The sequence below is a fragment of the Perissodus microlepis genome, chromosome 17 (assembly GCF_051167445.1).
Source record: "Perissodus microlepis isolate ML-2025 ecotype Zambia chromosome 17, ASM5116744v1, whole genome shotgun sequence".
Classification (NCBI taxonomy): domain Eukaryota; kingdom Metazoa; phylum Chordata; class Actinopteri; order Cichliformes; family Cichlidae; genus Perissodus; species Perissodus microlepis.
The window spans coordinates 37087592-37112580 of NC_140477.1; the positions used below are offsets into that span (position 1 = coordinate 37087592).

At 50.1% G+C, this 24989-nt stretch overlaps 1 protein-coding gene across 8 annotated transcripts in view; it reads left to right on the top strand.

Annotated features, from left to right (window-relative positions):
* The window catches only part of sbf1 (SET binding factor 1), a 49124-nt gene extending 27945 nt beyond the window's left edge, over positions 1-21179 (top strand). For 4 of the 8 annotated variants that reach the window (XM_084910091.1, XM_084910093.1, XM_084910095.1 and 1 more), the window contains 36 exons: positions 1-93; positions 631-763; positions 853-961; positions 2676-2789; positions 6257-6334; positions 6535-6648; positions 6740-6868; positions 7939-8037; positions 8134-8341; positions 8579-8691; positions 8802-8951; positions 9434-9502; positions 9598-9758; positions 9842-10120; positions 10551-10723; positions 10810-10883; positions 11705-11897; positions 11968-12095; positions 12182-12357; positions 13220-13356; positions 13506-13713; positions 13803-13999; positions 14245-14382; positions 14465-14560; positions 14796-14870; positions 15271-15443; positions 15858-16034; positions 16113-16214; positions 16295-16480; positions 16827-16953; positions 17030-17160; positions 17233-17577; positions 17817-18022; positions 18170-18257; positions 18336-18467; positions 18914-21179. The exon at positions 1-93 is cut by the window's left edge and continues 13 nt beyond it. In XM_084910091.1, the coding sequence (XP_084766217.1) occupies positions 1-93; positions 631-763; positions 853-961; positions 2676-2789; positions 6257-6334; positions 6535-6648; positions 6740-6868; positions 7939-8037; positions 8134-8341; positions 8579-8691; positions 8802-8951; positions 9434-9502; positions 9598-9758; positions 9842-10120; positions 10551-10723; positions 10810-10883; positions 11705-11897; positions 11968-12095; positions 12182-12357; positions 13220-13356; positions 13506-13713; positions 13803-13999; positions 14245-14382; positions 14465-14560; positions 14796-14870; positions 15271-15443; positions 15858-16034; positions 16113-16214; positions 16295-16480; positions 16827-16953; positions 17030-17160; positions 17233-17577; positions 17817-18022; positions 18170-18257; positions 18336-18467; positions 18914-19012 (5210 nt within the window). In that variant the 3' untranslated portion in view covers positions 19013-21179. Of the gene's footprint in view, positions 94-630; positions 764-852; positions 962-2675; positions 2790-6256; positions 6335-6534; positions 6649-6739; positions 6869-7938; positions 8038-8133; positions 8342-8578; positions 8692-8801; positions 8952-9433; positions 9503-9597; positions 9760-9841; positions 10121-10550; positions 10724-10809; positions 10884-11704; positions 11898-11967; positions 12096-12181; positions 12358-13219; positions 13357-13505; positions 13714-13802; positions 14000-14244; positions 14383-14464; positions 14561-14795; positions 14871-15270; positions 15444-15857; positions 16035-16112; positions 16215-16294; positions 16481-16826; positions 16954-17029; positions 17161-17232; positions 17578-17816; positions 18023-18169; positions 18258-18335; positions 18468-18913 lie in introns of all 8 variants that reach the window. The other 4 variants (XM_084910092.1, XM_084910097.1, XM_084910099.1 and 1 more) reach the window with 2 other exon arrangements.
* Positions 21180-24989: the final 3810 nt, after the last annotated feature.

Sequence of the window (24989 nt, forward strand, 5' to 3'; positions counted from 1 at the left end):
TAGGTGCTGGCGACCGGCAAGTCATCCAGACTCCGATCAACGAGTCTCTTCCTGTCAGTGGCAGCAGTGTGGCCCAGCTCTTCAGACAGCTCGGTACGAGCACATATGAAAATTACTTTCTTATATAGATCTGCAGAGTTACTGTAGCGCTGAGTCCACGGCGTCTGCAAACAGCTCTGTTACTTCATGAGAAATGTCACCTCATATGAGATGCATATAAACAATACTGTGTGTGATCTTTGTGATAAAACAGTGTTTGCTACAGGCCAGGGAAGACCCGTGGTTTCGTTTTCTGTCAGTGTGAAACAAACTCTCCACGTTAGACCTTTTTATCCTCTTTGCTCTTCATGAAGAACATGGATATCTCCATATGCATCTCAGACATGGCTGTGGCCACGACCTGCTGCTCAGACCTTCTGTTTCTGAGAGCCAGCCAATCAGAGCATAGTTTGCTTACACAGTTTTACACTTTTAGTGTTCAAAGAATAAATGCAGGTTGATTCTGCAGTTTAAAAGACACGAGAACCTTCAACCCTATCAAATACGATGAAACTTAAAATCACCAATATTTCTGTGCGTGCATGCAGCAGGTGAGGTAGATGACACGTCCTCTGCTCTGTCCTCCCTCAGGTATAGCCAACGTTCTCTGTCTGTTCTGCGCCGCCCTGACGGAGCATAAAATCCTGTTCCTGTCCAGCAGCTACCAGAGACTAACGGACGCCTGCCGGGCGCTGCTGGCCATCATGTTTCCTCTCAAATACAGGTATGTCCCACTCCTGTTGATGAAGCCACACTGTAGACACTGCTGAGAGCAGGACGTGTGTAAAGTCTCTTGTTGTTGTGTTTTCTCAGCTTCACTTACATTCCCATCCTACCTGGAAAACTCCTCGAGGTCCTGAGCACCCCCACGCCCTTCATCATCGGTGTCAATTCCTTCTTCCGCTCTGAGACTCAAGAGCTGGTGGGTCCTCACTGTTTGCACCTTAGTAAATATGAGGCAATGCTTCATGACTACGTGAGGTAGTTTTCATCAGTGCGACCGCAAAGAGCAGTGTCAGCAATGGTAAGGCTGACTTGTGTCTTAAAGGTTTGCTGAGGAAAGATCCCAGACAGGAGTGTTATTGTGTGTCATCGACCTGACGGAGCTTTTCTTTAACAACCACCAGCTGTACAGGAGGAGGCGGGTCTTATCTTTAGCATTGGAATAGTTGAGCATTTTATTTACGTCTGTCTGTAAAAAACAAACTTGGATATCCTTTAACGTGTTTATGTTTTGTGAGCTTATATATGATTAAAGTGACATCAGCAGTATTTGGAAGTGTGTCGGCAGGCAGCGCTGTCCTGGGACGAGAGTTTGTTCTGAAAAGACGGAGCTGTCTTTGAGGGGACGATGAACGAACTCTTGCTTAGGTTAGGCTAAAGCTCCTGTCCTTGTGATTTGGGGCTTTTAATGATTTCTGTAGGTGAAATTATTGAAGTGTTTTATTACTTGATAAAGCAAGAAATGTGTGCACACGTGTTCAGGTTCAGATACGTGTCTGTACCCTCACTGTTTGATCGAATGTCTCTTAGTGAGTTTCACCTGAACCAGATGCTGTTGATGGCCAGTGCAGGCTTTCGCACAAGGCACCCACAGACACTAGTGGGAACTAGTTTAATGCTGTGTGGAGTCGAGAGGGACCAAAGTAAACGTTCATGCCCACGATGAGTGTAAACGTCTGATCACAACTGTGGAGCTTCAGCACTGACACCAGAAAGCTTTTGTTTTTAAGGAGGACGTCTCGTGTCTGTGTCAGTGATGACTGCTCGCCACGACACGCGTGTCTAAATGAGGTTTTTGAGCTGCGTTCGCCGCTGTAAACATTTTGTGTACGACAATTATCAAACAGCTGCGGAAGGGAAATGAACACGAGAGCAGGTTAGCGACACAACCATCGGTGCCAACCCTGCGCTGTATCAGCACTGAAACAATCACACATCCCTGCACAGTGCACTCTATAAACAGCTGCTGCAGGCTGGGGTAGCTATGTGATATCGTAGTGTGTAAAGGACAAAGGGCTCGTTTCATAGTTTCACACAGTCACACAGGGACAGCTTTCTCTGTGAAAATGCACGTCAATAAGAAAAGCTCTGACACGGCTCGTAGCCGTGAGTCTGTGAGCTCGTACTGACCCGCTGATCCGTCTTTGATTAAGCTGCTGCCATCCAGCTGTTTGCTACCTGCTAACCTTTGTAGATGCATCGCTTTGTCATGTAGTCGTCTTTGTAAACTCGGCCAAGACGCATCAGAGTCCAGGACAGTAGTTGGTGATTCGGTGTCACGATCGAGGGAAACCAGGTTATTAAGGCCCGATGATGGTGTTAATGGATCCTCGTGAGCGGGACTAATCACGTGTGGCTGCTCCATCACAGCCTTTAGCTGGTCTTACAACAAGGGGCTGTGTTGTCTACCTTTATTGCTGTAAGAGCAGTGGTTGTGTGTCACTGATATGTGACTGTGCGCTCTTTGGTTTGATCGACTGGGTCATGTAACGAGCAGCTGCTCAGAGGCCACTTTGTTGCTGTGTTTGTCTTCCACTTGATCTAATCAGCTCCTGTTTCACTTCTTATCAGCACTCCCAGAAGCATAGATGTTAATCGTGCGTGTGCGCGTGTGTGTGCGTGTGTGTGTGCAGCTGGACGTGATCATTGCCGACCTGGATGGAGGCACGGTTACCATCCCCGAGTGCGTCCACATCTCCCTGCTGCCTGAACCTCTGCTCCAGCAGACCCAGACGGCACTCTCCATGGTAAGAGCTGCAGCTTAAACACACCCAAAGCCATAATGCACACGATTACTGGGAAATCTCAGTAGCATCACGTGGGTGGTTTCTACCACCAGACTTCCCAGTGCTCTTTATGGGATTAGGTGCCAGTAACATGTTCAGGAAGTGCTTCTCTTTCCTAGTATTGACTTCACCTGTTTGAAAGGAATAGGAGATTTTGTCCAGTGCTCCAGTCCCTGTGTAAAAAAGTCCTGATAGAGTCCAAGCAGTCGTCTCTGACTGAAATGTTATTGAAGTAAAAACATGTAAATACAAGCAGGGATGCATTGAAAGCATTTAAGGTGGGACTTTATCATTAATCACGTCTGAAATACTGCACAGCAGTGTGTTCTTGTTGGGCTTGACTGGGGTGGAGATCATTTCCAAGTATGATTTTTTTATACCTGCCAAAAAAGTCAGATACATTTAAGAAGTGCAGAGTGTGTCGTAATCACAGCTGACAGCACGGCGTGTTTGTGTGGAAGGACAAAACTGTCGAGCCAACAGTGACATAAATAAATAGATGAAAGAAGTGCAGAGTGTGTCGTCACCTTAACTGTGGAGATGCAGCAGGTCTGTTGTGAAGCAGCCTTTGTAGAACGTAGTGTTGAGTTATCTGATAAATGCACAACCACAGAGTCCGTTTGTACTGAGGCACAGCGCTGCAGGCCTTTGCTTATTACTGCATTTTAATGGTTATGTCATTGATAGGATTTCCCCTTTTTTAAGCCCCGCTGCTTCGATGCAGCGCGCTCACCAACCAAACACTGTTCTTGTATTCTTATCAAGCTGTTCTTCACCTCCTTCCAGCACTGCAGCACCTGCCCTTTCTGAGAAACACTTTTTATAAATACCTCCAGCTTCCTTATTATTGATAAAGGCCCGATACATCGATTTTTCTTCCTGCTTCCTTTGTCAGCTCTGTTTGCTTTGTGCAAATCTCATAACAATGGAGATGATACAGCCAAGCAGCAGCAGGATTTGTTCATACTCGTGACCATATCAGCTGTGAGTCAATCGGTTTGAGCTACAGGGAGTGATATCCAGTTTGTGAGCAGTTTACTGGATATGCAGTCATTTTAGTCTCAGCCATGAGTAAAATGTAGTGAGAAATAATATGTAAACACAAAGTGTTGCTCACACGCCGTCTGATACACAGTTATACAGCGGTCATAAAATACTCACAGCCCTTTGCTTTTCATGCTTTGTTCTTTTCCTGCATATGAAACACGGACAAACTTTGCCCCCGTGCAGCACTTTAAACACCTCAGGCTCGTCCACACGTGTCAGATTAACATAACTGGAACTTCATTTGTTCCACAGGATAAACAGACAGAAGTGCATGCTTGAATACGAAGTCAAAGGTGAAAAGGCTCCTCAGTAGTGGTCTTGATCTGCTGTATTTAAATACAGTTTTGTGCTTGAATATGTTCCATTTTTGGATAAACGATCATGTGTTTCCCCAGTTAGAGTTTCGTCCTGTCGTCACAGAAACATTTAGATCAACAGTAGTTTTCTTTTATCGAGTGATGACAAGTCAAACTAAACACTCACGTCTGCCAGAGAAACTCTGTGTTTTGCCTTCTGCTTTTAGATAATGTCTCTTGGAGTAAACGACGGAGCTTGTCACAAACCACAGGAGAGCTTCTCTGTGCACGGAGACAAAGGGTAGAGGGTGTTTATTTGGAGGAGGGTGACTTTGCATTTTCAGCGCAGACATGCAGTGTGTGTTTGGAGCCTGGTATTTGAACTTGTCAGGCTCTTCCCACGGACACTCACAGTACTGTTTCTTTTTAGACACTCATCAACAGTAACGTGAGAGAAGAGTGCCGAATGATTTTAATCGATGTCTGTTTCAGCTTACACTGCAGTAAGGATGCTAATACTAAGATGCTGGTAGGTGTGTTGTGGAGTAATCTGTTAGACCGTGTGCTGCTTTAGAAAACGTGACCTAAGACGAAGAGCTACAGAATGCTTGTGTGTCCTGAAGAGTGTTTTTAGCCTGCACTGTGCTGCGCTGCCATGATCCAAACTCTTTGTTGCTCAGAGAGGCCGTGGTTGTGGTTGCATGTTGCAGCTCCCCGTGGATTCATCGTAAATTCCCTTGATTGTGGGACGTACCTCAGACTTTCCGGCCTGGATAAACAGGAATGCCTCGTACATAAACTAGCAGTTATCTGTATCTGATCCTCAAGTCAAGACCTCAGCTGATCCCGTCTGGCTCCCTCCTGTCACCTGACCTGCTTCAGCTGGAGGTTTCTTCCTGTTAAAGAGAGTTTTTCCTTCCCACTGTTGCCAAGTGCTTGCTCAGAGGGCGTCGTCTGATTGGTGGGTTTTCTCTGTATTATTGTGGAGTCTTTACAGTATGCAGTACGTTGAGGTGAATGTTGCTGTGATTTGGGGCTGTATGAACTGAACCCTCTCTTGCCTGAGCAGACTGTGTTCTGATTGGATCACGTTCCCTCCTCAGCGGTGACTCTTGTCCAGCTGACTGACTGTTTGAACATCGTGCGGCCTCCGCTGCTCCCCCGTGTGCTGCACGTTTTATCTCTGCGTTTAGTAACTGTGTTGTTATGCATTATTTTAGAGACCCTGTTGTATCTGACAGAGTGAATATCGTGTTGGGTTTAGTTTGGTTGATGTGATCACCGTCTCAGCCTACATCGATGAGCCACAGATGTTATTGCAGTAGCATCATATGACAGCTCTGTGTCCTCCAGAGAGACACTGAACTTGGCCCTGCTGACTTAGGCCACATACCAAAGATGTCAGGGCTCAAAGAAATGGATCGATTTAATAGAAAAAGAATTTATTTTGAAAGTTTTGTTTTTGCCACTGCGCCGTTCTGTGTGCTTCATGACTCTTAACCCTGAGACTGCTGTGGTGCTAACACTGCTCTGATAGTTCACTGGGTTATAGGCCTGCGTCCTCAGCTGGCAGAGCGGTGCATGAAAACAGATCCAACTCTGACACACAAAGTCCGGGCACACCAGATATCTGCCACACTGACAGCCCTGCGTGTGAAGCTGATCTGGGGCTCGTCTGTTCAGTTGTCCCTCAGTGTGCTGCTGCTTTGGATCAGTTCCAGGAGCCACGCTGATGCTGGAGACGGTTGGATAGCAACCCTAAACCAGGGCTTAGCTGCTCAGCTGTCCTTACACTTAGCCAGATGAATTTGTTCTGAGCCTAAAAGCTGCAACCAAGGATGATGTCTGTCTGCACACTGTGCCACTGACTTACTCTTCTTCTGAGTTTTCCCAGATGTTGTTCACATCTGACAGGAAACTTTGCACCTGTGTAGTAAATGTGCTTTAACCACGTAGTCTAGTGAATACAAGCTCAGAGCTCCATCACTCTGAAAACTGTGAGCTTGTGCTGTTGTCCGTATCAGCAGGAATCAGCAGCAGAGACTTGGGGTCAGCAGTGATGGACTTTGTTTTCTGTTCCTGCAGGTTTTGGATCCGGAGCTGGAAGTTGCCGATCATGCATTCCCCCCACAGTCCACGCAACCCTCTGCTCTCAAAATCCAGGCAAGGAGTAAACTCATGTAGTGACATAAATGTTTGATTTATACGCTGTAATTACACAACACCAGCATTAGAGTGTCTTTGTCTTATATCGATGGCATAAAAGAGGTGGTGGAGGTCATAAACTCTGGACCAGCAGGTTCAGGCTTCCAGACTCTTTCAGTTCCTCTGTGTGAAAGTCGTCTTTACTGTGTGCGTTTCAGGACAAGGAGATCCGAGCGGTCTTTCTGTGGCTGTTCGCTCGGCTCTTCCAGGGCTATCGCTGGTGTTTACATATCATCCGCATTCACCCAGAGCCTGTGATTCGCTTCCATAAGGTACAGGAATGTCCTGGCACAGCACACCGCTGTTAATGTGCATCCAAGAAAACAAAGTCTTGATGGGATTGCTGCTAACGTTTTTCCACAGGCTGCCTTCCTGGGCCAGAGGGCGTTGTCAGAGGACGACTTCCTCACCAAGGTGTTAGACGGCATGGCGTTCGCCGGCTTTGTGTCGGAGAGAGGTCCCCCCTACAGAGCCACCGACCTGTTTGATGACGTAAGTCTTTCAACACAAAAATCTACCCGTTCGCTCCTGTTTGTGCGATCACAGAGCACAGAAGTTCATGACAGCCACGAGTGGAAAAACGTGTTAAGCTGACATGTCAGCACACGTTTGAGTCTCCTCTGGGAAAAAGAAACCAGCCAGGAGGCCGTGCAGCATGTGGCTCCCAGGATTTACCTGTGTGCAGGCAGCTGGTAGGTCGATTTGAAAGGATTTCCCCCCAATACCAATGTTGGTGTTAAACACGTTTACATTACTGACGGGTGCTCAGACAAACTTCTGGGACATGGTGGGCCACGAAGGATACACCGACCCATCCTTCAAATCTGGGGAAAAGGAGGACGCATCTGACGTTCGCAGTCGGAGCAGTCTTCAAATTTGGACAGCCTTCATCCGTCGCTGTGATGTAATCGGCCTACAAATGCGGCCCCTGAATTTGGACACAGCTATGCTACAGGAGGCTGCTGCTGCTGCTTCTTCTTCTTCTAGCAGCTTGTACATGCAGTGCTGCCACCTTCTGTTTCAGTCCGTTATTACACTCTTAAATTTCAGGATCTTACAGAGCTTCAAACGACGCGTCGACTATTAAATCAGTCGTTGACGATTTTGACAGTCGACGTAATCGTGACTAGTCGACAAGTCAAGTGTGGCTCAGGCGGTAGAGCAGATCAGCTACTGACTGGAAGGTCGGTGGTTCGATCCTTGGCTTCCCCAGTCTGCATGCCAAGTGTCCTCGGCAAGATACTAACCCCCCGCTGCCCTCTGATGCGTCCAGCGGAGTGTGAATGTGTGTGAATGCTTAGATTGCACTTAAGTACAGAAGGAAGTGCTTGTATGAGTGGGTGTGAATGTTGTATAGAGCGCTTTGAGTACTCCGGGAGAGTAGAGACGCGCTGTATACGAATCAGTGCATTTACCATGAACAGTTGTCACACAAACCTTTATTGACGTAACTGAAAACGTTCCAACCTGGTGCACCGATGACACGATCGTTGGTCACTGAGCACAGCGTGGCTCAGATATGGAAGAAAGCTACTAACATCACTGCTGTCCTCTTTCTACAGCTGGTAGCAAACCAGGTGGAGCGGATACGACAAGAGGAGGCCTGTCCGCACAGAGTCATGAACCATGCCAAGGAGGTTGCAGAGCAGCTCTTCAAAAATGTGCGTTTCATCAATTGAACTTTCTTACGGTTTCTGTTTGTCACCATTGTTTCCTCCGTTCTTCCTTCAACGACCGCCGTCTTTCTTTTCTCTCAGGAGAATCCCTACCCCGCTGTGGCCATGCACAAAATCCAGCGACCGTCAGAAAACAGTCACAACAACGCACAGAATCGGGCGCCGTTCCCCTTGCTGGACGACGTAGCGGTGCAGCTGTTCATCGATCACGCTGCTGCCAAGCTCAAGACCGCACCTCCCGCCGTCAAGCCGGAGCTCAAGAGCATGGTGCCATCTGGGCCGCCGCTGGGTGAGCTGTTCTTAGCATGCACGTGACCCGACTGCAAACTCATATCGGCTGAAGCCTCAGTGTGGTGAAACTGTAACGTGAGGGTAACTGAAGGTGGCCAACACCCGCTCTGAGTTGGCGCTGACCCTGCTTACGTGCATCTTAAACTTCCTGTGTTAACCTCATACAGTCTGACAGTGTGTGCGTAGGAGGCGTAGCTTCTGTGCTGTGGTGAGTCTGACGCCCTTTGCTCCACAGGAGATATCGTGGACAGGAACGGCAACGTGATGGCTAACAGCGCTCGCAGGCTGGAGGTGGTCAGGAACTGCATCACGTACATTTTTGAGAACAAAATGCTGGAGGCCAAGAAGGTAAAGACACGTGTGCGTCTGTGACGCGGGTTCACACTCGCAAACCTTTGTTCGGTCTGCAGGCTGTTTTTGTGTGTTGATCGTGGTCGTTTGTCACGTCGTGTGTCCAGCTGATGCCAGCGGTGCTGCGGGCGTTGAAGGGTCGGGCAGCTCGCGTGTGTTTGACTCAGGAGCTCAATCAACATGTCCTGCAGAACCGAGCTGTACTGGATGACCAGCAGTTTGACTACATTGTGCGCATGATGAACTGCACCTTACAGGTGAGCCGGCACACTAAGGTGCCTAATAGTCTCGAAGCACACCACGAGGACGTGCCCGTGGGTGGCACAAAATAAGCCGCTGAACGGCATTATGGGAAGTGTTCAGAGCGTGACCCATACTGACATCAGGTCGCAGCTTTGACTTCCTCCAGAATGAATTCAGCCTCGTCAAAGTGACAGTAATAGCTGTGTTACTGTTGTTCACTCGTCAGTTTTCCACAGCTGCAGCACGCCGACCTGGCTGTTGCCCAGAGCAGCTGTTTCAGGTCCAGTTTGGACGATAAGCCTAAACTGAGAAAGGCAGAGTGTGTCTCCATTGACTCCTCTGTTTGTGTCAGACGTGCAGATGCTCTTAAACATGAGCCGTTTCTTCTGTTGGAGATGTATATGGGCTAATCACATGTCATAGAAGTCTTTGCAGGTCAAGCGTGAAGCCTCACACACGTCTCTGTGCTCAGTGCTTTCCTGCTCTTTCTGTTCAGGACTGTTCACACATGGATGAACACGGGATCGCGGCGGCGCTTCTTCCCCTGGTCACAGCCTTCTGCAGAGTGAGTGCAGCCTTCCTAAAATGAGAGTTCGCCCACACTGTACAGCTTGAGGTGTTACTGAGCCTGTGATTGGACGTCTGTGTTCTGTCTGACAGAAACTGGGAGCAGGCGTCACCCAGTTTGCCTACAGCTGTGTGCAGGAGCACATGGTGTGGACCAACATGCAGTTCTGGGAGGCCATGTTCTACAGCGACGTCCAGAACCACATCCGACACCTGTACCTGGAGACGGAGGACGGAGGGCAGCACAACAACTCGGTGAGCAGAGCGCCCGCGTGTCCCATGCTCCGCACACGTGATTAAAAGTTCACCGTCTAACTGACGGAGCTTTGTTCATCCTGATGTGTTCTCAGGAACAGCACGTCACCTCGGGCAACAGAAGGGAAATCGGCGCCCTGGAGCTGGCGTCAGAGCAGAGCCGGCTGTGGCCGACGCTCAGCAAAGAAATGCAGATGGAGCGCGTGCAGAAGGAGGAGAGCACGGTATTCAGCCAGGCCATCCACTACGCCAACAGGATGAGCTACCTGCTGCTCCCGCTGGACACCAGCAAGAACCGGCTGCTGCGGAGCTCCGGCCTCGGAGACGTGGAGAGCGTCAGCAACAGCTACGTCACAAACAGGTAGGAGCGCCCGTCTGCCCGCAGAGGGCGCACCCGCAGAGGGCGCACCCGCAGAGGGCGCGCCCGCAGAGGGCGCGCCCGCAGCGACGCACGTGGTGCCACCACAGTACAAACAACTCTTTAGAAACATGTTTTTATCTTCACACAATCCAGCTAAACATGTCTTAGTGTCATTAAATACTGTCACACTCAAAGCAGCTGATTGGCTGAGACATAAAATGTCTGTTTTTGTTTTGTCGCATTCACTTTGTGTTTAGTAAGACAGGCTTTTATTGTGAAATCCCAACATCTGTCTTTAAAACAGAGACTGTTCCTTTTATTCTGGTACCAGCACGGGCATCGCCCATGAGTGTGGAGTTATTGTTTACATCGAGTTGTTCGATCAGCTGGGGCTTCGTCCATGCTCACAGCGCCTGTGTTTGTGTTGCAGCATTGCAGGCAGCATGGCGGAAAGCTATGACACGGAGAGCGGCTTCGAAGACGCAGAGAGCTCAGACGTGGCCAACTCTGTGGTGCGCTTCATTAACCGCTTTGTCGATAAAGTGTGCAATGAGAGCGGCGTGACCAACGAGCACCTTAAAGCTCTCCACGCCATGATACCAGGTATGGGCGAATCGCCGTGTCTGCCTCAGCGACACGCATGAAACACTCGAGCCTCACGCTGTGTCTCTGCACTCTCACATTTGCAGATATCGTTCAAATGCACATCGAGACGTTAGAAGCAGTCCACAGGGAGAGTAAGAGACTGCCTCCGATCCAAAAGGTAACCAATTCATATTTTTACATCCCACTGGACAAAGGCCATGCAGAACCCCAACCAGCCCCGCCCACTCCCCTCTTCACCAATCCCTTCAGCTCAGGCTCAAAGCGCCACGGCAGGTACGTCTGTCAGCTGGAGACAGAAGCGTGTGACTCGCAGCACGCCGGAGCCGTGCATGTGGGGCGTGCGGTCTATCTGAGGCCGGAGCGGCTCTCCCGGGGCCTTCAGAGCTGCGTGCCTTCCATCTGAAGGGTGCTGTTAATGATGGGCGGCTGTGCGTGAGCTTGATCTAGGGAGGGCGCTCTCCATCTTTGTCCTGCTCTCACAGCATGCAGGGTCAGGCGAATAACAACTGAACTTTTGTTGCAATGCGGTCGTGTGGCTCAGGCTGTTATTGCGACACGCTACCAAAGCTGTAATTGATTTCCGCTCTTTAGAAATCTCCCAGGCCTCGCCGGAGGACAGGAAGTGATGTAAGGGTCTAGAGGAAAAAGCCAGCTTCTTATTTGTTCTTGTTCATTTTCAGCAGTCCGCCCACTGAGACCATCGCTGCACATTGTGACATGTTTCTCTTTGTGTCTGTGGGCTCATGCACTGGTGCAGGTTGCCCTCAGCACGGGTGTGAAAGCATGCAACGGTTGCAGTGGTTCTTTAACAAAGTGTGTTCCTGTGACTAAGATAACCGCATGTAGTTTTAGATGTCTGGAGGCCTCTGTTGCAGGACAGCAAACCTCACTGCAGTCAGAGCAGTTGTCTGTCGGCCATGTTTGGCTGTGATGTCGTAGCGCCGGGTCATCTCTGTCGCTCTCTGCTGTGTCTTTCAGCCCAAGCTGCTGAGGCCGACTCTGTTGCCTGGCGAGGAGCTGGTGATGGAAGGCATGCGTGTTCACCTAATCCCCGATGGGCGCGAGGAGGCCACGGGGCTAATGGGAGGTCCGCCTCTACTGCCAGCGGAGGGCGCCATCTTCCTTACCACGTACCGGCTCATCTTCAAGGGCACGCCCACCGATCCACTGGGTAAGAGGAATTTTGGCTGCAACTCTGTCGCTTGTCCTGTTCTGTCGCTGACCGCGGTGTCCTCCTGCAGTTGGAGAGCAGGCAGTCACTCGCTCCTTCCCCGTCGCCTCCCTGACAAAGGAGAAGAGGATATCGGTCTCGTTAACGATGGACCAGTTTGTCCAGGAGGGGCTCCAGCTGCGGTCCTGCACCTTCCAGGTACCTTCCTCAAAATCACGCTGATCAGCTCTCAGCCAAACTAGAACCTGGCGCTCTGACCTCGTGTTGTCTCTGTCTCTGTGTAGCTTATGAAGATTGCCTTTGATGAGGAGGTGGCGTCTGATCTGGCGGAAGTTTTCAGAAAGCATTTGCACAAACTGCGTTACCCTCAGCATGTGCAGGGCACCTTCGCCTTCACTGTGGGTCAGAGTGGCAAAATGGTGGTGGAGCACAAGACGAAGGACAAGAACCAGTCGCTCAAGTAAGTGTGGAGGGACTGAACCTGACGCTGTGAATAGAAGAAGAGCGCCATCAGTCAGCACAGCGAGAGTCGTGTCAGGATGTTAGATCACTGACCCGTCACTTCCTGTGGGTGGGCCAGCAGGTGACACAGCTGTAACATCAGGAACGTCAGTGCTGCTGCGCTCTGCTGAGGCGTTCAGCTTTACCTCGAGCTCCTGAATGTTCACGCAGGACCTCGGATACAGTTGATGCGTTCCATTTTCACCAGGAACGCCCCCTCAGCCCCGCCCACCCTGACATCACAGTCCACACTGGGTTTAGAAAGCTTTCTGTCTCTGCTGGTCTGTGGGTACATGCTCCGTGTCCTCCCCGAACTTTCATTGGTTATTCCTTATTTAAAGTCTCAGCAAGCTTTCAGTGACGCGCACACGCACGCACACACACACACACACACGCACACACACACACACACGCACGCACGCACGCACGCACGCACACACACACACACACGCACGCACGCACGCACGCACGCACACACACACGCACGCACGCACGCACGCACACACGCACGCACGCACGCACACACGCACGCACGCACGCACGCACGCACACACACACACACACACACACACACACGCGCACACACACACACAGTAAAGACAATATGAGGAGTGTAGGAAAAAGGCTTTTGAATAATGAGTCGGTGGAAAACAGCTGCTTCCATCTCTGCACTGTGTGCTACAAACCCTCCGTTCACTCGTATTCACTCTGACTCGTCTCTGTGACACACAACATGACGCACAAGTGCGAGTCGATTAATCAGGAGGCCGACGCCGAGGACTGTGGCTTATTTCAACGCCGTGTTCCTTTGTTTGTTTCAGGACTCTTTCCAAAAACCTGGTGAAGAGTGCCAAGAGAACCATTGGCCGCCAATATGTGACCAGGAAGAAGTACTCTCCTCCCACCTGGGAGAACAGGAGCAGCTTCCAGTCAGAGCTGGATGAAGATGAAATCTCAGGTAGCTTACACCACCGCACGTTCACCACGTCAGCCTTTATTTTGGGAGATTTCCTGGACTCACAGACTTCCCCAAACGTTGACTTTTTCCAGACGTGAATGGTTGTTTAGTGCAGATGACTCTGTGAGCGCTGCTGTTTATCTCCACAGTCTCAGAGGAAGTGGACCAGAGCTCCCTGACCCTGTCCTCCACCATCCGCTCATCAGACAGACAGACCATGAGCAACGTTGTAGAGCGAGCCTGTTGTCGTGACTACCAGCGTCTGGGTCTGGGGACGCTTAGTAACAGCCTGACGCGGTCTAAGAACGAGCCCTTCAGGATTTCCACCGCTAACCGCATGTACACCGTGTGCAGGAGGTAGGGCGCAGTGGATCGTACAGCAGGAGACTGGTCCATGCATAGTTAGTCTGTGTCACATGACTCACCGCGTGTCGTGTGTGCCGCAGCTACCCCGGCCTGCTGATCGTCCCTCAGAGCATCCCAGACTCAACTATCAACAGAATCTGTCGCTGCTACCGACAGAACCGCTTCCCTGTGGTGTGCTGGAGGAATTCACGGACCAAGGCCGTCCTGCTGCGCTCAGCGGGGCTTCACGCCAAGGGGGTGGTGGGCTTCTTCAAGTCTCCCAATGCCCCCACTGCAGGTAACCTGATTCATGTGTTGTTCAAAGTTGCTGCAGAGGATGGTAGCTGACTGATGACCTCCTTTCTTAGCAGTCTAGTACTTTTAGTTTGTCAAACCTGAGGCCAGCCTGGCCGATCCTTTGCAGACGTACAGAGATGCTTTCGTCTCATCCGCTGCCACTGTGTGCCCTGTAACCACACTAACATGTGCTGTGGTGTGAAAGGAAAGGCATTGTGAAGCACTGAGCGTCTCCTCTCTGTGCAGTGCCCTCTCAGGCCGACTCCACCGGTCTGGAGCAGGAGAAGTATCTCCACGCCATCATCAGCTCCATGCCTTCTTACAGTGAGAATAGTGGCAGAAACACGCTGAGTGGCTTCACGTCCACACACATGAACACGTCTGGTAGGTGGAGCGACTCACAGACGTGACCATTTACTGCCACATGACTGCGGGGTCACAGCGCTAATGTTTCCTTTGTTCACAGACTCATCAGATAAGCTGAGGCAGCCCAAGATCGGAGCTCTGATGAAGCAGGTGATGGGCGCCAAGGAGGACGCTCCTGGAACCTTCAGCAGAGGAGGTGAGAGGCTCTGCTGCTGCACTGCTGTGTAGCTGCAGGTGGCTGCTGCAGTTTTCAGTCCAGGGGACTGGACCAGGACGAGGCTACAGTAGATCCATCCTAATGTTCAGTGTGTGTGTGAGTGTGTGAGTGTGTCTGAGTGTGTGTGTGTGTGTGTGTGTGAGAGAGAGAGTGTGTGTGTGTGACTCCGTCCTCCATTGTTGGTTAATTGGCCGTCTTTGTTGTTTGACCTCAGCTCTGGGTCAAAGGGCCAAAGTCATCTCCCTCTCTCAGCCCAAAGTGTCTGGCAAGGCCAGGAACCCTCCTAGAGGTACAGTAGGCCACGCCCCTGACTCCCCTCTACCACTCCTTTCTAACCAATCAGATGTCTAACAGTAGCGTCTGTGTGTCTGGCATCATCCTGGTAGCGTGCTGTCTCTGAGGACTAATGAGCTGTTGCTTGTTCTTCAGTGTGCATGCTGCTGCAGCAGCTTGGCTGTCTGACGTCCTGTTTGTTGTTTACTGTTTGATTCTTCTCGCTGCTGAATGTCAGCAACAGTTAGACCTTCATCACCAGCATGGCCGTCTGTAGCCGTGGACACTATAGACACATTAAAGGATGCTTCCACTTCTGTACAGCTCAGGTTGTTATAGAGTGGAGCGATGCTTTAATGGCATCTAACATCGACAGGCTTTAAAGACTCTGGTGTGTGTTTGTGCTACAACTGCAGGTAAATGGGGCAGTATCCGAGGCAGCGGACGTCTAAGTGCCTACAACCCAGATGTGGGGACACGTCTGGCTGGGAAAGAGTCTCCACAGCCCAACGGGGGGCCGAGCGAGGCGATGTTCCTCCGCCAGCAGAAGGCGTACCTCTACATCATCGGGGACAAAGCTCAGCTCAAGGTAACCGAAAACACCTAAACTAACAGCTAACGCTAACTGACACGACTCTGACAACTCACATAAATACAAAGCGCTGGATTACAACCTGCCTTTAGTTGAGACTCTGGGTGTCAACAGTACTCTGACACATGTACAGTAACACCTGCAAGCTTCAAACTAACACTGCAGATCCACTCTGGAATAAACTGCAGTCAGAAACCTCTGAGGTTTGTTCGCTCACTGAGAGGAAAAACAACCTCAGCAGAGCCGTCCTCTTCATTCTGTCACACAGTCAGTACGTACACGCAGGACATAAATCCTGCGACTGACGCACGTGTTGAGCGCTACGTTAACGTGTTGCTCGCAGCTCGAGGGGGAAGAGGGCAGAAAACAAATGTGCTTTGGTGTCTTCAACAATAACCGTGTTGTCCTCAGGGAGGGAAGCAGGACTCGTTCCAGCAGTGGGAGGTGGTCCCCATCGAGGTGTGCGACGTGCGGCAGGTGAAGAACAGCTTCAAGAAGCTGATGAAAGCCTGCGTGCCGAGCTCCTCGACCTCCGACCCCAACATGAGCTTCCTGCGCTGCCTGGAGGACTCCGAGTGGATGGCGCTGGTACGTCGCACTTTGTGTTTCTCAGCCGATTCTCGTCCACGCGGCTCTTATTTGTGCTGACTGCGTGTGTGCGTTCAGCTCCACAGGGTGCTGCAGGTGTCGGTCCTGGTGGTGGAGCTCCTGGACACGGGCTCGTCAGTCATGGTCAGCCTGGAGGACGGCTGGGATGTCACCACGCAGGTCTGACAGATGCTGGCTGCTTGGTTTTGTTAGGGCGAGCTGCGAGGGTGCAGAGTGTGTGATGCTGCGTCTCTCTGCAGGTGGTGTCCCTGGTGCAGCTGCTCTCTGATCCCTACTACAGGACATTCGATGGTTTCCGGCTCCTGGTGGAGAAGGAGTGGCTGTCGTTTGGCCACCGCTTCAGCCACAGAGGAGCTCAGACACTGGGCAGCCAGAGCAGCGGCTTCACCCCCATCTTCCTGCAGTTCCTCGACTGTGTGCACCAGGTACAACAGCTGATTGTTTATCCATCATCAAGGACCGGCGCTTTGCCTCCGGATGCTCTCACAGCCGCTGCGCTGCGACGTGTTTGGACCGTGAGGCAGCGTGTAGAGCAGCAGCAGTGTCAGATTTACTGTCCTAGAATCATCCTGATGAATTAGATGTGATGTAACACCCAGCAGGCTTCTGTTCTCCTTCCTCTGATCGCGTTTGCCACAAGGTCAGAGGTCAGAGCTGTTCCTGTTTGCACTGGTGGCTGCTGGACGTACGGAGCAGCTGCAGCGCTGAGACACGATTCAGAGCAGACCTTTAATTAACACACAGCATGTGTTTGTGTGCCTCCACCCTCAGATCCACCTCCAGTTCCCCATGGAGTTTGAGTTCAGTCAGTACTACCTGAAGTTCCTGGCCTACCACTACGTCTCCAACCGCTTCCGCACCTTCCTGCTCGACTCGGACTACGAGCGCATCGAGCTGGGTGAGTACAAACAGAGCCCGTGTTGATTCCACGCTCGAAGGCGGTTGTTAGTGTAACCGACGATCCGTGTGTGTAGGAGTGCTGTACGAGGAGAAAGGCGAGAGGAAAAACCCTCAGGTGTGCAAGTCTGTGTGGGACTACATCGACAGACTGAACAAGAAAACGCCCGTCTTCTACAACTACATGTTCTCTCCCGAAGACGACGAGGTGAGAACACGAGCACAGCCTGCTGCGCCCGAAACACAAACTCGTGCTTAATGAAAGCGCTGCGTGTTCCAGGTGCTGAGGCCGTACACCTTCATCTCCAACCTGAAGGTGTGGGACTTCTACACGGAGGAGACGCTGTCCGAGGGGCCGTCGTACGACTGGGAGCTGAGGGGCCGGCAGGAGCGCGCGGCCGAAGAGACCGCGGAGAAACCCGACACCAGCGGGCCTAAATCTCAACGCCACATTGTGTGGCCGTGTTACGACAACCTGACCAAGGTGGTGCCCGACGCCATCACCAAGCTGCTGCAGGACCTGCAGAGTCTGGAGGCCGAGCTCGGCCAGGCGACAGATAAGTGGAAGGACACGTGGGATAAAATCAAGACCACGCAGAGGACGGAGACCAAGCTGGAGAGCAAGGTGGGCCCACCGTTTCATTTCCAAAGCCCAACAAGCGCATGAGCCGGTCGGTGTCGACCCTGCAGGGTGCTAACACTCACTGCTCTCACAAACCTGCAGCTTTAATCCTGCTGTATGTGGTTGTTGTGTGTTTTTGAGCCAGGCTTTCATCCTACACACACACACACACACACACACACACACACACACACACAGTGGTAGCTCAGTGTGTGTGCACTGATGTTTTTCTGCCTCTGCAGCCTTCCTTCTCCAGCTCCCTGCTGATGTCATCCAACCTGAGCCATCAGCGGCGTTCTCAGGGCGTTTACCTGCAGGAGACCGGTGTAGGATCCTCCATCAACCTGGCTCTGGACTGCGAAGCCAGCGCCACGTCTACGCCCGTCCCCGGTCGGCCGAGCACCAGCACCCTCTACAGCCAGTTCCAGAGCAGCGAGAGCGAGAACAGGTCTGTACCTGCCAGCAGGGGCGTCGTACTTTGCACAGTGACTCCTCCCAGCTCTGCTGCCGTGTCACAGGCCTGTAGATAAACTGTGCAGCGTAGTGGTGTCAGAGAACAGCTCAAGCATGTCTTTACTTGTGTTTTGGCCTCCAGGAGTTTTGAAGGCATTCTCTTCAAGAGAGGGGCGTTGTTGAAACCATGGAAACCGCGGTGGTTTGTGCTGGATAAGACCAAACACCAGGTAAGCCGGAGCAGAGGAGGGTTTGTCTCGAGGAGACCTGTTGCTGGTTTAATGGCGCCTCTCTCCCTCCCTCTGCAGCTCAGATACTACGAGAGCAGGCAGGACAAGGAGTGCAAAGGAGTGATCGATCTGGCTGAGGTGGAGTCTGTCACCGCGGGAACGCCCGCCATGGGAGCGCCAAAAAACATTGACGAGAAAGCCTTCTTTGATGTGAGTGAGCTCCCTCGCCGCGTTGCTCCAGGCTCATTTCTGACAGGAAGTGAGCCTGGATTGGCTGAAGCTCCCCCGTAGCGTTCGTGGGGAGGCAGAGACCACCCTCCCTAAGCGCTGGTGCGCACACAGTTGTTTAAACAGACACACACTCCTCCCAGGAGGCTTTCAAGGCTAAAGAGTCAAAGACGGTTTCTCTTCTTGGCCTTAGTTTCAGCATTACATGAAACTCTGTAGGTTATAGCAGTGAGCCGAGCGCCTGCTGCCACGAGGCAACAGGCCGACTGCAGAGAGCCCCATGGTTACGGTGGAGCCCCTCCCCCTGCTCCTGCAGCGTTTCTGAGTCCGTGCACGTTGCCATGGAGAAACCAGCGAACGTCCGGGAGACCCCGCTGTTATCAGTCTGTGTGTTTAACGATCCTGATTCGTCTCTCTGCTTCTTTCAGCTCAAGACGACCAAACGAGTGTACAACTTCTGTGCCCAGGACAGCCTGAACGCACAGCTGTGGATGGACAGTGTTCAGAGCTGCCTGTCAGACGCATAGAGGCGAGCGGCGAGGGGAGGAGCCTGTGACCACCGTGCTCTGTTCTGTGTTGAACTAATGACTTTGCGTCACAATGTTTCAGTGTTTTTGTTATAAAAAGAAAAAAAACACAAAGAACCACTCGCTGTCGTAGCTGCAGCATGAAGATCCTTCCAGACCTGTAAACCGCCCTCCTCCCCTCCTACTAACCTCACTGCCCTGCCGCACACTTTGGGGAGGAATGACGGAGGAGCTGCAGTCGGCCCGGCCTCGTACAGACTTCGAGGGTCCGACGGCTCGTCGGTCGGCAGACGTTCTTCCTCTTTGCCTTCCACTGCCTGACGCAGCGCTCTCACGGCGCGTTCAAAGGAAGTTCAAGAGGAAGCGGCTGCAACGAGGGGGCTCGTCAGCGGTTCATGAAGGATTTCCTTTCAGTTTTTGTTTTTTTTTGCTTTTTAAAAATCTCAAATTTGTTCCAGGAGGAGGTCAGCGCTCACCGGCTGTCCTCCACGTGTGGCAACGGCACACTGTGAACGCCATGAACCGCTCGCAGAGATCAAAGAGCCCAGCAGGTGTTGAGAGTGTCGGTGGACTCGTCACCGACAGTGTTTACAGAGGACCCTCACTACGCTGTGCGCTAACATTCACACTCTGAAGGGATGCTGAAGGACAGGGACTGCTTTATGAAACAGGGAGAAGGAGACCCAGAAGGTGTCTGGAGAGACACACCGAGTGAGAGAGGAAAACGCCCGTATTTCTTTAGCCGCTCAAATTGTCTCGTTTCGACTCTGAGCTCTGCCATGAATCGCTTTGTTCTCTGATTCCCATCGTAGTTTACGTAACGAGCTTCCTCCTCTGCGACTGAGCGAAGCAGGTAAATGCAGACGTGGTGACATCGCTGCCTGCAGGTGCAGGCTTTAAAATGACTCGTGTGACGTACGCCAGGACCGATTCAACTGAACATTTTTAAAAGACCAGAACTTTTTCTCCATGTTGTTGTTGGCAGAAGTTCCAAATTTAAAATGCGCCTCAGCCATCAGTCAGCACAGACACGAGACCGTAAGAGCTGTAAGTGAAATACTGTCGTTTCCTCCGATGACGGCGGGGTGGTGAAGGTCAAACAGGCGTGTGTGTGTGAGCGCTGCTCACGCGTTTCCACGCTGTTGTGTTTAGACGTGAACGATGCAGCACGAGCGCCGTGGCCCTGGGAGCGCGGTCGGAGGTTTCAAACATCTGCGTCTGTCCCTCCACGAGCATCGAGCACCCCAAACCCTGCTCTGTAAAATATGTCCTACTGCTGTCTTCGAACACAGGTTTTGTGCTAATAACTCTTTTGTATATACTACTCCAGATTTGTATGTAATGTTTATGCTAGTAATTTATTTAACTTGTCTCCTCAGTAAAGTTCCTCAAGCACCACTTTATTTTGAAATTAGGAATTCAATGTGCCATTTGTTTCTGTATTAATGTGACTAATGCTTTTTGGAAATGTAAACCCTTAGTGTCTTTTTTTCTTTGTGTAAACACAGTTGTCCTTAAACATGAACCACTAACATTAGAGTGGAAGGGGCGTGTTAGCGGCAGAGGAAGCCTCTTCACCGCGCTGCTCGCCCACAGCGACGGGACGATGTGGACTAACAAAGGTCAGAGGTCAGGTGTTCCTGGTGCATCGTTGTGAGATTGAAGATAACAAACACATAGAAATATTCATACTGATTGACGCTGATCCTGTGAATAAATTATTCTAATAAAATCCTTTTTTTTTTTTTTTTAGTATCCAGTCTGTTTGGTTGCCGTCTTCTTGCTTAATATTCTGATGCTCCTCAGTTTATTTCAGTAGGATTTGCTGGTATTAGCGGTGCGAGCATGATGAAATGTTATCAGCTACCTATAAAAGTCTGCAGGCTCCTGCGCCTCACGGTCAAAGGTCAAACAACCTCTTCGATGGTTTGGGTGAGGAACAGATGGGAGAACGCTCGCTGCGTCCTCGCGTTGGCCCCAGCTCACCTTTTTCACTCTCGTTTACTCATCTCTCAACAAACGGCCGCATCGCCCCGAGAATGACATAATCAGTTTTATTTATTTGTTGTTTTTTATTAAATTAGAAATGACCTTCTGAGCCGGGTTATGTTGTCAATCATGTCGATATCGAGTTTTTAGAATCCAAATAAAAAACTGTGGGTTTAAACGTTCACGTGTCCGTGTCTGTCTGCAAACAGCTGCACCAGTGCTGCACCACAGTCAACAGCTTTTTGTGCATGAAGCCGCTGCTCTGCAGCGCTCAACCTGCATCACCTGCAGATCACCTGTTTTCCACTTCCTATAAGAAGAGTAAACCAAATACCTGCTATTACCCTTGTGTTGTCCTTGGGACATTTTTGTCCTCTAAAGAAATCTTTTGCTATCAAAAATGTGTTTTTTATTAATCAAATGGTCTGAAAATAACAGGAGTTGTTCAGTACTATGCTGTGCATGATTGGTATAAGTTTTAAGTAATTTGATGTATTTATGGGGTTTTTATTGGATTTTATAACATCTGTTGTCCTCGGGGACAAAAACGTCCACAAAGTGTTGCAAAGGGCCACATTTTCACACACTGCTTTCAAACATCTTGGATCACTGATGTGTGGGGTCAAGCAAAGGTCATAACAACCACAACAACAGGCAGCACAATGAGGAGGCAGGCGCTCTACATTCAATTCAACTGTATTTACACAGCGCCGAATCACAACAGTCGCATCAAGGTGCTTCATATTGTAAGGTGGACCCTACAATAGTACGTACACAGAAAGTAGCTCACAGGTCTCCACTGCACTGGAGGCTTGTGAGCTACTTTCTTTTTACCATGTTGTGCAAAGCAATGAGCAGTAGAACAAAGCGTATATTGTCCTCTAGCACAGCGGTCTCCAACCTTTTTTGCGCCACGGACCGGTTTATGCCCGACAATATTTTCACAGACCGGCCTTTAAGGTGTCGCGGATAAATACAACAAAATAAAACTAGTACCGGTACCGAACAAAAGAAGATTTATTCATAACACACGTGAAAAGACCCAAGAAAACAGAGTTAACGATCAAAACGATAACAAAATAACGCTGAAAACCGATAAAAACCCTGAAAAGCACACATTTCACACCTGAGCCTCAACTCTCGCGGCCCGGTACCAAACGACTCACGGACCGGTACCGGTCCGAGACCCGGGATGTGTCAGAGGACTGCACATCTTCCATTTCAATTATGGTGAAAAGAATCAAGCAGGAAAGAGGAGTCAGCTGAGACAGAGGAATATTTGCAGTAATGTGAGGAAACATTGATCTGGTCTTCTATCCTTCCCAGTGTCAGACGATGCATGACTCTCTCATGTGCCACAGAGAAAGATAATCTACCACAGTCCAAGCACATGTGCCAGGTCCCATACTCCTTCAGTGGCTTTTCCACTCGAGCACTGAAAGCATTATACACAGTGTATTCTGCTTGTTTTATGCTTTTTAACGTTCACATGCCAATGGATGCATCAGAGACCAAGTTGGGGTTCAGTAACTTGCCCAAGGACACCTTGGTAAGAACTCCAGACTAGAGCACACAGAGATTGAACCAACAACCATCCAATCAGCAGATGACCTGCTCTACAGCCAACTCAATGACGAACAAGGAGGGACAACGAGAGAGGAAGAAAAATGGATCGAATGCAGCGGTAGGCATATGTTGGTATGTTGAGTCTTACTGCCGTGCATCCAGTAGAGTCGCTACGGCCAGTTTATGACATCCTGCGTCTGGTAGAGAAGTTTTGTCCATTCCAACAGAACATCCAAGTAAACCAGGGAACTATGAGATAAAAACATGGGCAGCATGTGATGCAGGTCCAGCTGTACATGGAACATGCTAGTGTACGATGGCAAACCGTCTGTCCTGCAGTCAGGACACGCGAGTTGTCCCTAACATTGAAGGTTTCCAAAAGAAAACAATCACCTGTAACAACTTGTTTACTGTATATGACCCTTGGCCTGCAACTGCAGAAAGAAAGCTGTCCATGATGGGACCAGTACAGAGGAATGAACCTGAGCTTCCTCCTGCACTTGGGTCAAATATGGACACGTCTTTGTCCTCATGAAAGTTTGCCTTCACTCAGACCCATGCCCTGGTGTTCCTACCATGCCAAAATATAGAAAACTGTCAGGTAATGAGTTGGAATAAAGTTGAATAAAACCTTGAAACACAGAGATGGATGATATTTTATACTTGTTGCTTTATAAACAGTCAAACCAGACGGGGTCATTTTTGAGCCCAGAGGACAACAGATGTGATTATTTGCTGCCAGTAAAAAACTTGAAGTAGTTTAAAAACAGCTTCCCAAATTAACTTTGACATAAACCCGTCTGTGATCATCTGTTAAAGCAGCCGACTCTGGTTGTGAAACGATCCCCACGATAACTGATGATTTAATTAATTTTTTACCCGAAAACAAAGAAAAAGTTCATTTTTATGAGGTTTTTATCAGACTTACATTTGAAATGGAATAAAAGAAATAGTGTCAAACTGCTTAAATTAAGTTTTAATTAAAAGTGGGGGAAAAATCCACTTCATATTAATTAAGTATCATTCAAACCAGATGGGGACATTTTTGTCCCCTGAGGACCACAGCTGTGATTATGTGCTGCCATTTAAAATTTATAAATGGTTCAAAACAAACAAACAAACAAAACCAAAAAACATTCTCACTAAAGTTCAACATACAGCACTCTGTAGTTAGTCAGATAGTCAAAATAATCTAAACATTTAAATATTTTATTGTCTCGTTTTATTTTCGCTCAAAAACAGAGTGTACGTTATGTAAACAAGGGCTGGTGGCCTTATATTGCAAAATGAAAGGTAAATTTTGTGGTAATATGTTAGTCTTAAGTAAACGTGGTGTAACACTGAATTGATTGATGAAGAAGAGTCGCAGCAGAACTCTGCACACATCAGAAGCCTGAACAAGACCCAAACAGGCTGTAAACTATTACTGAGCAAATACAGGGCCGTGTGCCGCGGTCTGAGGTGATCGTGGATTCACTAAATCACAATCCATTTTCATGACCACCTGTGATGGTTGATTTCCACTGAAGGTTAACCGAACATAACGAACATTTTAGTTCTTGACAGGGCTGTGTTGGTTGACGCGTCTCTGCAATGTTGCGTGGAGATCAGGGGCGGTACCCCAGGACTGGCAGACCGGGGTGGTGGTCCTCATCTTCAAGAAGGGGGACCGGAGGGTGTGCTCCAACTACAGGGGGATCACACTCCTCAGCCTCCCGGGGAAAGTCTATGCCAGGGTGCTGGAAAGGAGAGTTCGTCCGCTAGTCGAACCTCGGATACAGGAGGAACAATGCGGTTTTCGACCAGCTCTTTATCCTCTCAAGGATACTTGAGGGTGCATGGGAGTTTGCCCAACCAGTCTATATGTGTTTTGTGGACTTGGAGAAGGCATTCGACCGTGTCCCTCGGGCTGTCCTGTGGGAGGTGCTCTGGGAGTTTGGGGTGTCTGGCCCATTGCTACGGGCCATTCGATCCCTATACAACTGTTGCAAGAGCTTGGTTCGCATAGCCGGCAATATTCCCGGTGGGTGATGGGCTCCGCCTGGGCTGCCCTTTGTCACCGGTTCTGTTCATAATTTTTATGGACAGGATTTCTAGGCGCAGCCAAGTGGCGGAGGACTTTCACTTCGGTGTTCTCCGGATCTCATCTCTGCTTTTTGCAGATGATGTGGTTCTGTTGGCTTCATCGGGTGATGGCCTCCAGCTCGCACTGGAACGGTTCGCAGCCAAGTGTGAAGCAGCGGGAATGAGGATCAGCACCTCCAAATCTGAGGCCATGGTTCTCAACCGGAAAAGGGTGGAGTGCCCACTCCGGGTCGGGGATGAGTTCCTGCCCCAAGTGGAGGAGTTCAAGTATCTCGGGGTCTTGTTCGCAAGTGATGGGAGAAGGGAGCCGGAGATTGACAGACGATCTACGTCCCTG